General features: G+C 37.3%; 1 protein-coding gene across 11 annotated transcripts in view; it reads right to left on the bottom strand.

The window, feature by feature from the left end:
* MRTFB (myocardin related transcription factor B) overlaps positions 1 to 13,906 on the bottom strand; it is a 201,477-nt gene that overhangs the window by 117,190 nt on the left and 70,381 nt on the right. For all 11 annotated transcript variants that reach the window (XR_003683183.2, XR_003683181.2, XR_003683182.2 and 8 more), the window contains exon 2: positions 7,751 to 7,967. Coding sequence is in view for 5 of the 11 variants with exons in the window: in XM_055090870.1 (XP_054946845.1) it covers positions 7,751 to 7,904 (154 nt within the window). In the remaining 6 variants the exon portion in view is untranslated. The remainder of the gene's footprint in view (positions 1 to 7,750; positions 7,968 to 13,906) is intronic.

Below are 13,906 nucleotides of genomic sequence, written 5' to 3'. Positions count from 1 at the left end.
AGAAAGATATTGCATATTCTAAGTTAGATATATTTTTTTGAGGATAACACAAATTGAGTCAATTTCTTTTCACTTTTAAATATGGGGGGGGAAAGTCTGACTAATTGAGAGAGCTGGCATGTATGTTTAATAATACATCTGTGAGGAACGTATTAAACAGCGACATTAATTCATATCTATGGAAAATTCCATCCGTTAACTGAGATGGAAGTTATCTTCCATTCTTTCTGTTTCTGCTGCCCAATGAATAGTACAAGGCAAAAGTGATAATGAGCTAGCTATAAGAACACATGATGTAATGAGAAAGGGCAGCCAGGGAAAGACACATGGGCTGAAAGCTACAATACGGATATTACAATGGGCATAAAACCGTGACACAGAGAGCTCGAGACTTACCCATGCTCACAGACTGAGTCAGCAGAGGAGACTGGAGTCCTGACTCCCAAAAGACTATACTTCCTGTTAATAATAGTGAGGGCAGCAGGTGAGGGTAGCCAGCAGTATGGATTAATTTAAAGGAGTCAGAAAAACATTGGGTATGATATTTGCTAATTAGTTTGGGTGATTATTAGCTATAAACCAAAGAGAAAATTCCAGTTCATTTGTAACTCCAACATATTTGTCCTTTTGCTTTCTGTCACAGTAGTACTTTATCACTGACGTCTTAAAATAACAAAGAAAAAATCATGGGTCACTTTTTTTTTCAGTACACTCTGTGTATTTATCAGGTTTTTTTTTAGAGTTATGGTAGAGAGCAGGTGTCCCATATCAACCCTTTCTCTTCCTTTGCAGCTAGAAGAGGTCACTGTGGTTGGGTTAGAGGCAGACATAAGTAAGAAGAGCCCTGACTTAGTTTTACAAAGTCCCCTGGCCCAGCACAAGGTCTGATTATACACTAACTATTCAATTCCAAATAGCCCTGAAGGGCCTAAGTAGGGAAGGGGTTATAGTTGAGTAATATTTACTAACTAAGCATTTATACCACATATGTTACTTTAAAAATTGCTTGCTGAGGAACAGGAAAGACTGTTTCTTAATAAATTAGTTTCAGTTTATTCACTGGTCCAGTGCCGAATATACATCACATGGTGGTCTCTAGTTTTATGAAAATTACATCAATCTATACAAAAAAAAAAAGTATTTCTATGACTCTAGTAACTCTAAAAAAGTCTTGTAAAAATTTTAGGTAAACATTTTTGTAAGTTTAAGATCTCATGCTGGATTAAACTGCAAATTATTATTATGTTCTAAATCTTACTTTAAATAAATATTAATCGCTGACGCTCCAAGGGCATTTTTGCAAGAGGACACAATTTAAAGACTGGATAAATAACTCAAAATGAGGTTTCAAGGGTGCTATAACTGGGGCCTATGGTCTTGCTGATGCATTTCTGAAACTGTTATAAGCTTCACGCACCCCCTCAGCAAAAGCTAAAGCACTGCTAAGTTAGTGTTCTGACACTGCCGGCTACAAACACGAGAGGCTGTGAGTTCATGCCCAACCCCCGCCTTCCCTCTGTCCACATACACACTGCCTGGGTGTGTCCAGCAATGCACTGAGTAAATGAAATTCTCAGTAACAGCAAAACTATCGAAATAAGAAACCGATAGTAGAAAAAAGAAGGTAGACAGGGTTACAGGTGCTTATTTACACTGTGAAACAAAACATGCTATTTAACAGGAGACTTTATAAAGACCACTGTGAAAGAGAGTACCTCACCCTTAACCTACTTATATAGCTTCCTTTTCATTTTGAAGAGTTCAAGAAGCTGTCACAAACAAAAAGTATGAGAGCTGGCACAATTAATCAAGAAATTCATTTGCAGCTGCCAGGAAATTCAGAGCTAACTTTAAACTTTTAATTATGTTTAGTAGTAGTCCTAAAGCCTAATTCTAAAAATGTATTAGAAACTAAGGAAAATTACAGTCAAGGAGTATGTATTTCTCTTCTCAGTCTAAGTACTCCTCAGTAACTCCTGAGAGCAGGAAAAGAAACTGTCTAAATGTAACAGAATGTTTATTAATATCCTTGAGAATTATTTTAAATATTCAAGAACCTAAACGCGTTAATAATAAAGCCAATGACAAGACAATTTTACATAAAAGTATTCATTTCTATTACGTTCAGTTACAGAAACGGAAAGCAAGAATCCCACAGTTCCACGTCTTGGCTATTTAGCATCTATTTATTTCCTTCCCATTTATGACACTATGAGAATTTCGTGTCTGGCTGTTTGCTCCAGAGAAAAACAGAACTATCCTCTCTTTCCCTCACCAACCTCTATTAGTCCATATTAGCTCGTGTACATTCTAAGGAACAGGGTTTTACTCAAGACAAATGCTCAACACCTTTGTACTGTTCCTAACACCTAGACTGACAGTAAGTCTAACAGGTTAATGAGGTGTGGGTAAATGTTTTCAAAGTAAAACCCCAAAAAAAGACCAGCTGCAAACACATACAATTTATTTTCTATGGTACAAGGCGAGCAGTTTCCTTTGGCTGGGCTCCATGGCTAGGCAAAGTTCATCTAACTGTTTGCCAATATATTAATACCTGTACTGAATCCAATGCAAAGAGCCACCTTGATTCCCCTGTGTGCAACAAACTTTGGAATACAATATTTTCTCTCTAGTAAGTGGTCACCTGGAACAGAACAAGAGAAGTCTAAAACTGTTCAGTGACCCATTTAACAGATGGAAAATCTTTAAAAAAGTTTTCAAGATGGGACTATAAGCTCAAAAACCTAACAAGTGCAGTAACCAATGATACCAAAGTTTAAAATATGAATAACAAGTCTCTCCTCTTTATGGAGGCCTAAAACACACTGACTATTTCATAATACATATAGCTTCAAAAAGCCTGCTAATACAGGAAGAAAGAGGTGGCAGATACTCATTTTCCACCTACATGATACTACTAACAGCTAGCCTGTGGTATGTCCGTGGCCATGTTAACATGACTGAGCCTCATCTTCAGAGATGTGCAAAAAACTATTAAAATACCGAACTGTTTCATGAAGAGAGAATCGATGTCAGCTTATTGGCTTACTCTGTGATAATGCTGGCAATGACCTAAAAGCTTAAGTTCGCCAACCAGCATACTTAATTATCAGTCTTGCAAATGACCTCATGAATGAAAAGTTTCTTCCTCATGGTCTCATCTAAGTATGGGCACAAAGAGCTGTAGCTCTTTCAGGTATGTTGTTTCCATCTGCTTTGCCTTTCCCTGCTTTTATAAAGTTATATTCACCTTATAGCACCTGAGCTTTTCCTTTTTAAACAATAAAAGGACTAACTCTCCCTTTGACTGATTTCCCTTTTATTCCCAGTGTTAATACTGAAAATGTTAACGTTGGAAGCATGAAAATGGATCTATTATGTGCATAAAATGTCAAAACAAAGCTCAATTTTCCTGTGTATACACTGTTTTAGTAAAGGTACATTATTTAGTAAAAGTACACCCACTTTCCTTTATGAAGGACTATCTTGTTGGGAAGAGTCCATTGCCTGGATGGTTGCCTTACTATTGAGGTGTCACTAACTATAGAAATATTTTGGCCACGTTCAGGGGTAAAAGGAAAGCCCTAGCTTATCTTTACTAAACATCTTTCATATTTACTCCAGTAGTGGGAATATTCTGTCACTCCACTACCACTGCCAAAAGAAGTATTAACCACAAATAAGGGAAGATCCTAGAATTGTTACTGTACTTAAATATCAACTTCATTTTCCTTGTAAAGTTTAATTATAAACTATTTGGTGATATAATCCTTCTATACACCAATCCCAAATTGAAATATCTTCATTTCCTTCCCAAAAGAAAGTAATTCTAACAAGTGAAATTCAAAGGCTTAGCAACAACAATAAAACATAATCACCAAGAAACTATCTATGTTCAATTATTTCATAATGTCTAAACAGTACTTTGTGTTAATTAATTTTGAGGCTAACATCTACTTTTTGTACATGATATGATTTAAACATGGCATTAAGAAGACCTGAAAAGATGAAGAATAAACATTAAACAATCACTAAGGTAAGAAAGTTATGGTTCTTCCATCTATAGATGGCTTGATGTGGTTCTTTCTACTCCGCTCACATTCCTATATCAAAAACCTAGATTTCTGACAGCTGTACAATTCCATTTATGCCTTGGAATGTATACGCAAATTAGGCTAACATATCATAAGCCTGAAATTAAAGTGTAATATGCCTGAATATAAGGTAAGGTTTTTAACTTCCTGAAGTCACTAATTAGAAAAGAGGAGACTGTCTCATATTTGAGTCCTTACACAGTATCTTGTATAATGAGATGCTCTTTCGTTTACTTAATATTGAACAAAAAAGTACTTGAGGAAAACGCATTAGCTTAAAAATCAACCTACTTGAAGCTAGTTTTAGGATGTTTATAGAAACGTCTTAATAGAAACAAGGGGGGGAAAAAAGGAAGAAAAGAACCAACACATTAATTACTCCCAGATAGTAACCTTAAAATTAAAAGTGTTGGATGTTGTTACAAAGAAGGTTTTGAAACACTGCTTTTAAAAAAGTAGTCAAGAGGGCAGATAGCAGAAGCAACAAGAACTACAATTCTGCAGCCTGTGGAAGGAAAACCACTTCACAGAAAGACAGACAAAATGAAAAGGCAGAGGACTTTGCACCAGATGAAGGAACAAGATAAAACCCGAGAAAAACAACTAAATGAAGTGGAGATAGGCAACATTCCAGAGGACCCAAGAAAATATTTGAAGAGATTAGAGTCGAAAATTTCCCTAACATGGGAAAGGAAATAGCCACCCAAGTCCAGGAAGTGCAGAGAGTCCCAGGCAGGATAAACCCAAGGAGAAACACACTGAGACACATAGTAATCAAATTGACAAAAATTAAAGACAAACAAAAATTATTGAAAGCAACAAGGGAAAAACGACAAATAACATAAAAGGGAACTCCCATAAGGTTAACAGTATAGAATTTCCTTAAAACACTAAAAACAGAATTACCATATGACCCAGCAATCCTACTACTGGGCATATACCCAGAGAAAACCATAATTCAAAAAGACACATGCACCCCAACGTTCATTGCAGGACTATTTACAATAACCAGGTCATGGAAGCAACCTAAATGCCCATCGACAGATAAATGGATGAAGAAGATGTGGTACATATATACAATGGAATATTACTCAACCATAAAAAGGAACAAAATTGGGTCATTTGTAGAGACGTGGATGGATCTAGAGATTGTCATACAGAGTGAAGCAAGTCAGAAAGAGAAAAATAAATATCATATATTAATGCATATATATGGAACCTAGAAAAATGGTACAGATGAACTGGTTTGCAGGTCAGAAATAGAGACACAGATGTAGAGAACAAATGTATGGATACCAAGGCGGGAAAGTGTCGGGTGGTGGTGGTGTGATAAGGCACAGGTGTAGAGAACAAACGTATGGACACCAAGGGGGGAAGTGGAGGGGGGACGGTGGTGGTGGGATGAATTGGGAGAGTGGGATTGACATATATACACTAATATATATAAAATGGATAATAAGAACCTGCTGTATAAAAAAAATAAATTAAATAAAATTCAAAAAAAACCTTAAACTAAAAAAGTAGTCAAATACTGTTCTCTCAGAAAGGACACAAGTAAGAGTAGTTAATTCTGGAGAAGTAACTGGGTAGCTGAGGGACAAGACTGGGAGGGTGACCTACTTTTCACTGTGTACCCATTTGTACCGCCTACATTTCAAGCCCGATAAATGTATTACCTATTCAAAAAAAAAAAGGTGATTAAATTCTATAACAGAAATTACAGCCTCATAAAATGTTACGACCAATCACAAATCAAACATGAGCGATGATGACTACCACACTGTAAGACACAGAAAAAACCCAAAACAGCCCCACTGTTTTGTGAATGGTACTTGTGGTTTAGACATAAAATCTTCAGTGTCAGATCGTGCATGCATCTAAAAACTGCTGTAACTCAGACAAGAGAGACAGAAATGAAGATACGCCCTGGATTTTAGTGCTAGATGGATGATGCAGAGGTTTTCTACTGATGATAAAAACACCACACAGATACACAGGCAGAGTTTGGGCAAGATAATTTTATGAAATATGGGTGTGGATAAAGCAATCCTTTTATTGCACTGCTTCGTAATATGTGGTTTTAATTACATACACGTAACTAAATTAATAAATTCTAATTTTTACCATTCATCTACCTCCCTCTAAAAGTTTATAAGGGGAAGACTACCTCATATTTGGGCTTACCTTATGTTCAGGCATACATATTCAAAAGAACATTCTTGCAAGAGAATGTGGCAAGCTATATCAAGTACAATCCCCACAAAGCATAAGCTTTCCCCTTACATGTCCCTTCTCTGCATATGACCATTTTCTTGAGCAACTGTATATTACTGCAATTTTATACCAGTTCAACTCTTATTTTGGTCTTTTTTTTTTTTTGAGGGAAATAATTTGAATATTATACTGGTCCAAGTATACTGTGTAAATCTGACCAGTTTAGTCATGTTTCAGTTAATGTGGTTATACTCTCTCAGCCACTGCCTAAGATAAAGCTAGGCTCCTAACTGATGGAAGGTTCTAAAGCCATCACCAGCCAACCACAGCCTCCTGAAGGTTTTGACAGCTCCGAGCAAGATGTTGCTTTATACCAATCGCACTGGACCAGGGTTGTGCCCAACAAGCATCAGACACAAGTATGAGATATCTTGTTGGAAGGGAGAACAAGTACACCCCAAAGACATGCACTGAAGAACTGAGAATAGCAGCGTAAGTCTTCCATCCATTTTCCTGAATAAGATAAGGCCATTATTTGAAAAGGATCAGGAAACACTTAGAACCCAGAAGATAAGTAACAAGATACGTAAGGAAGTGCTCTACAGGGAAAGTTTTATTTCTTCTGTCTTCTAAAACTGAAATTTAAAAAACACATTTGGGATTGTAAGACTCATCAGAACTGTGGAAAGCATGGCAAATCCAGTTGAAATTCTTAATTCTTTCCCTGTAATATGTATGCTTGGTGTGTTTGTAAATTTTAATACTTTGTTAGTTTTTATGTTTTAAGTATTAAAAATAGACGTATATCATCTATCTCTACTCATTTTTGTTAAAAACTGACAGTACTGTGTTTTCTGGAGACTCTGGGATGCTTCTGATTAATCAGGAGAATTTCCTAAATAGATAACAAATGAACAGAAGATATTCATTTTGTATACAAGTATGAGCCAGCCGAAGACTGAGAATATGGCCATATCCTATACTCATTAATACAAAAAATACTCAAACAAGAAATTCTTGCTTTCTTAGTGATCATTAAGATAGCTCAAATTTTGCCAATTCTGAAATTAAGGTGCAACACATTGGAGATGGGGAACATGGCAGGAGAATCTAGTCAAATCCACCATCTATTTTCCCTGCGTCAACATAGGAAGCTGCTTTCCAGTACCATGCTAGCGTGAAATCTTCTGCTTGTGCTAAAAATGGTTGAACCTAAAGCTTATTTCCAAAGATAACTTTGCTTCCAGAGATACTTATGGGGAAATAATGAAAGAATTGGATAGAAAGTGAAACTCTGCCTGTTCCTCAAAACCAGCCAGCACCCCCTGAGGTTCTCTCCTTCGTGACAGGCTGCCCAATGGAACGGACCAAAAAATTACTACCAAAGAGGGATACGTTTAGCTCACAAAGAGGTAAGCTCCCACCACACACACTGAACTCACCATTCTTCCTTTCGTTCAGAGGGGGCAGGTGCTGACTGGACTGCAAGGAGAGTTCCTGGAATTCGTGGGCAACGGCTTCACTTTGAGGACTTGGAGCGAGATGGGCTAAAGGTCCCAACTCATCCTCGGTGTCCAGTGCCCCTGTGTGATCCATTGTGTCCCAGCCACCGGCAGCAGAGGGTACGAGACGCCTCTTAAATGTGGCCTGTTGAAGAGACTGTCAAAATAAAGAGTGTGTAAATAGATGGTACTTTAATTTTTCTCTGATCTGCATGAAAGTATTAAAATGGGAACCCTGGGTTCTAGTTCAGTTTCACTGCTATGTGGCAACTGCCATTTGTTTACCCTCTCTGCATTCAGCTTCCTTGTCTAACACACAGGAATATACCTCCTATCTAAAAAAGTGCTTACTAGATAAATAAAAGTTGAAAGGTATTTTGTATAATTTTTTATACTATGGATCAAAGAAAGTTATAGTTATCGGTGTCATTACTTAAAGATTTTAATGCATCCTAAAATGAGACAAAAGTCAACTAATGCTGATGAAAATAAAAAAGCAGTCTGGTTTGAAAAATCTATCTCAACTCCTACAAATCAAACAACTTTAAATGAAGTCAACATTCCCAGCAACCAGCAATATTTCAGATAATGAATGCTCTGCCAGCCTCGGTCTCAGAGTGAGAACAGAGAACAAAACTTTCAGCCAACCCACAATGGACATACAGTTCACAACAAAGAGACAAAACTTTATTTTAAGCCACTGAAATTTGGGGTTGTTTACTATCACAGCATAACCTGGCCCATTCTGACTGATATAGAAATTGGTAACAGAAGTACCAAAGACACAATAAAAACCCTAAATATGTGACACTGGCTTATGTGGGGATGAGCAGTGGGCAATAAGAAAACTGTTATGGAAAGCTGAAAGCTAAAAGGATGGTGGTCCGTATTATGCGACGGCAAAGCATCTGATAGGCTACCTGCTTAGCAGCATCCCACATCACAGTGTGTTTATCCATTCACCTATTGATGGACGTTTGAGTTGTTTTCAACTTTTGACTATTACAAATAAAGATGCTATGAACATTCTTGTATGAGTATTTATATGTATATATGCTTCCACTTCTCTTGGGTAAATACCTAGGAGTGAAGTGGTTGGATTGTTTGGCAGCTGCATGCATAAATTTTAAAGAAACTAACAAACTATCCTCTAAAATGGCTGTGCCCTTGTGCTTTCCTACCAGCAGTGAATGAGAATTCTACTTGTTCTACATCCTTGCCAACACTTGATTATGGTCAATTTTTTAAATTTTAGTTATTTTAATGGGTGTGTAGTGATATCTCATGGTTTTATGTATGTATGTATGTATTTATTTATTTTGGGCTGCATTGGGTCCTCGTTGCTGTGCACAGGCTTTCTCTAGTTGCGGCGAGCGGGGGCTACTCCTCGTTGCGGTGCGCTGGCCTCTCATCGCAGTGGCTTCTCTTTGTTGCGGAGCATGGGCTCTAGGCGTGCAGGCTTCAGTAGTTATGGCATGCAGGCTCGGTAGTTGTGGCACATGGTCTTAGCTGCTCTGCAGCATGTGGGATCTTCCCGGACCAGGGCTCGAACCTGTGTCCCCTGCACTGGCAGGCAGATTCCCAACCACTGCACCACCAGGGAAGTCCCAATATCTCGTGGTTTTAATTTGCATTTCCCTAACGATGTTGAGCATGTTTTAATGTGCTTATTTGCCATTTGTATATCTTCTTCGGTTAATATATGATCAAATATTTTGATTTTTTTAAATAAGTGGTTTATATTCTTATTATTGTTTCGAGAGTTCCTTACATATTCTGGACAAAAGTTCTTTATCAGATATGTGATTCGTAAACATAGGCATACCTTGTTTTATTGTGCTTCACTTTATTGCACTTTGCAGATACTGCATTTTTTAAAAATTGAAGGTTTGTGGCAACCCTGCATTGTTCAAGGCTATTGGCACCATTTTTCCAATAGCATATGCTCATTTCTTGGCTCTGCATAATTCTTGAAACATTTCAAACTTTTTCATCATTATTAAATTTGTTATGGTGATCTATGATCAGTGATCTCTGATGTTACTGTTGTAACTGTTTGGGGGTGCCATAAACCACGCCCATATAAGAAAAGCAACTTCATTGATAAATGTTGTATGTTCTGACTGCTCCACCAACCGGCCATTGCCGGTCTCCTCCTTCTCCTTGGGCCTCCCTATTCCCTAGGACAGAACAATATAGAAATTAGGCCAATTAATAACCCTACAATGGCTCCTAACCCTACAAGTGAAAGGAAGAGTCACACGTCACTCACTTTAAATCAAAAGCTAGATATGATCAAGCTTAGTGAGGAAGGCCTGAAGCCGACACAGGCTGAAAAGTGAGGCCTCTTAGCCAAAGTTAGCTTAGTTGTGAAAGCAAAGGAAAAGCTCTTGAAGGAAATTAAAAACGCTACTCCAGTGAGCACATGAATGATAAGAAAGCAAAACAGCCTTATTGCTGATATGGAAAAAGTTTTAGTGGTCTGGATAGAAGATCAAACCAGTCACAACATTTCTTTAAGCCAAAGACTAAGCCAGAGCAAGGCCCTAACTCTCTTCAATTCTATGAGGGGTACGAGAGGTAAGGAAGCTGCAGAAGAAAAGTTTGATGCTAGCAGAGGTTGGTTCATGAGATTTATGGAAAGAAGCCATCTCCACAACATAAAAGTGCAAGGTGAAGCAGCAAGTGCTGATGTAGAAGCTGTAGCATGTTATCCAGAAGATCTAGCTAAGATAATTAATGAAAGTGGCTACAATGAATAACAGATTTTCAGTGTAGACAAAACAGCCTTATATTGGGAGGATACTTTCATAGCTAGAGACTTTCATAGCAAGAGAGAATAAGTCAAACTCCTAGCTTCACAGCTTCAAAGGACAGGCTGACTCTCTTGTTAGGGACTAATGCAGCTGGTGACTTTAAGTTGAAGCCAGTGCTCATTCACTACTCTGAAAATCTTAGGGCCCTTAAGAATGATGCTAAATCTACCCTGCCTGTGCCCTATAAATGGAACAAAAAGGGCTAGATGATAGTAATCTATTTATAACACGGTTTATTGAATATTTTAAGCCCACTGTTGAGACCTACTGCTCAGAAAAAGATTCCTTTCAAAATATTACTGCTCATTGACAGGGTAACCTGGGTCACCTCAGAGCTCTCATGGAGATTTACAATAAGATTCATGTTGTTTTCATGCCTGCTAACACAACATCCATTCTGCAGCCCATGGATCAAGAAGTAATTTCAACTTTCGAGGCTCACTATTTAAGAAACAACATTTTGTAAGTCTATAGCTGCCATACATAGTGATTCTTTCAATGGATCTGGACAAAAAGTAAATCGAAAACCTCCTGGAAAGGATTCACCATTCTAGATGCCATTAAGAACATTTGCAATTCATGAGAAGTCAAAGTATCAACATTAAAAGGAATGTGGAAGAAGTTGATTCCAACACTCATAGATGACTTTGAGGGGTTCAAGACTTCAGCAGAAGAAGTAACTGCAGATGTGGTGCAAAGAGCAAGAGAACTAGAATTGGAAGTGGAGCCTGAAGATGTGACTGAATTGCTGCAATCTCATGATAAAGGAGTTGCTTCTTTTGAATGGTTTCTTGAGATGGAATTTAATCCTGGTGACGATGTTGTGAAAATTGTTGAAATGACAACAAAAAATTTACTTTATTTACATAAACTTAGTTGGTAAAGCAGTGGCAGGATTTGAGAGGACTGAATCCAATTTTGAAAGTTTTCCTGAGTAAAATGTTATCAAACAGCAATGCGTGCTATAAATTGTTCATGAAAGGAAGAGTCATTTGATGCAGCAAACTTCATTGTTGTCTTATTTTAAGAAATTGCCACAGCCCCCCCATCCTGATCAGTCAGCAGCCATGAACACTGAGGCAAGACCCTCCACCAGCAAAAAGATTACAACTCACTGAAGACTCAGATGATGGTTAGCATTTTTTAGCAGTATTTTTAATTAAGATACATAAATTGTTTTTTAGGCATAATGCTATTGCACACGTAATGGACTACAGTACGGTGTAAACATCACCTTTATATGTCCTGGGAAACCCCAAAATTTGTGTGACTTGCTTTATTGTGAAATTTGCTTTACTGCAGTGGTCTGGAACCAAACCTGCAATTATCTTTGAGGTATGCCTGGATTTTCTCCCAGTCTATGGCTTACCTTTTTGTGTTCTTAATAGTGTTTTGTAAAGAGCAGATGTTTTTAATTTGAGGAAGTCCAATTTTTTCTTTTATGGATCATGCTTTTAGTATTGTAGCTAAGAAATCTTTGATTAACCCAAGGTCACAGAGATGATCTCCTATGGTTTTTTTTAAGATATTTTATAGTTTAATGTTTTACAATTAAGTCTATGATCCACTTTGAGTTAATTTTTGTATCTGCTGCGAGATACGAATCAAACGTTTTCTGTTTTTTTGCATAAAGATATCCGATTGTTCCAGCACCATTTGTTGAAAAGGTTATCTTTTCTCCCCTAAATTGCCTTTGCACCTCTGTTGCAAGCCAGTTGACCATGTACATGTGGATCTATTTACTGACTCTTTTTTTTTTTTTTTTGCGGTACGCGGGCCTCTCACTGTTGCGGCCTCTCCCTTTGCGGAGCACAGGCTCTGGACGCGCAGGCCCAGCGGCCATGGCTCACGGGCCCAGCCGCTCCGCGGCATGCGGGATCTTCCCAGACCGGGGCACGAACCCGTGTCCCCTGCATCGGCAGGCGGGCTCCCAACCACTGCGCCACCAGGGAAGCCCTATTGACTCTTTATATAGTTCCCGGAAAGGAGAGAACCACAGAAGAGGAGACTCTAAATTCTGTGTATAAACTCTGCCCAAGTCTCTGGCTGACCCCTAAACTATGCACATGCAGGACAGGTTCCCAACTCCTTTTACTAAAGCAAAAATAACAGAACAATAGGGGTATTAAAAAGGAATTCTAAAAATACTCATTCAACTTAAAAAGAAGGAACAGAGAAACAAAAAAGAGATGGGACAAACAAAAGCAAATAGTAAAATAGTAGACCTAAATCCAACCTTACCAATAATGATATTAAATGTAAATGGACTAAACATTACGATTAAAAGAAAGACTGACAGAATGGATTTTTCAAAGTCTAAAAATGTATGTCTATAAGTGACATGCTTCAAATATGAAGACATAAATAGGATGGAAGTAAACAGATAGAAAAAGACAGGTCACACAACAAGATGCCCAGCAAGGCTGGAATGACTACATTAACATCAACCAAAGTAGACCTCAAAAGGATGTGTTAGGTAGGTGAATTTGCATGTAAAATGACTTATTTTGCTATGAAATATTAAAATATGACTCCTAGATTTTTTCAAAATTATGAATTTTCATTTCAAATTATTTATTCATATAAAATAAAATCTGTTAATAGCAAATTAATTCTAAGATACAAGTACCATAATGCCCTTTTAATGGCAAGATGTACAAACTCTGAACATTAGCGCTAATGATTTGGATGATCCTTTAGGCATACAATTTTAAAATATTTTCATGCACTATTATCTGCACTTCATATTGAAGAATTTTTTTCAACCTATTATTCCTTGACATTATGCTCACCTCAAACTCCCACACATCCCTCCAAATTAAGAACATTATAAGCTAAGAAAATCTTTACAAAATGTAGCAAAAGAAAAAGTGTTCAAAATTTTTAACTTAATATTCATGAACATTTTTAACAGAGTACAGACTCTTTCTATTCTGAAATTCTACTACCAAATTTGCAAGCTGTCATCTAATATCTACTTAAATGCTTGATAATTTTGTTTTGAAATTGAAATTCAACATCAAACATAAAGAAACACTTTCTGTCCAACAGTCTCTAATTGAGATGTTAAAGAAATGGCATTAGAATGAATTCTTTCATTGGGTCATAATCTAGTTATGAAAGTAAAGCAATCATTCAGCTTTAATAATACAAACTGTGATAAAATATTAATTAGTCTAGAACTGACAGAATGAATGACTATGGAGTTAATATCTGACACGTCCTAATAATATAACTTCATTCCAAAATGAAACTAATCCAACATTTATCCAACGCTAGG

The sequence above is a fragment of the Physeter macrocephalus genome, chromosome 14, assembly GCF_002837175.3.
Source record: "Physeter macrocephalus isolate SW-GA chromosome 14, ASM283717v5, whole genome shotgun sequence".
Taxonomy (NCBI): domain Eukaryota; kingdom Metazoa; phylum Chordata; class Mammalia; order Artiodactyla; family Physeteridae; genus Physeter; species Physeter macrocephalus.
The sequence above is the reverse complement of the archived record's forward strand: the minus strand, read 5'-3'. Positions and strand labels throughout refer to the sequence as shown.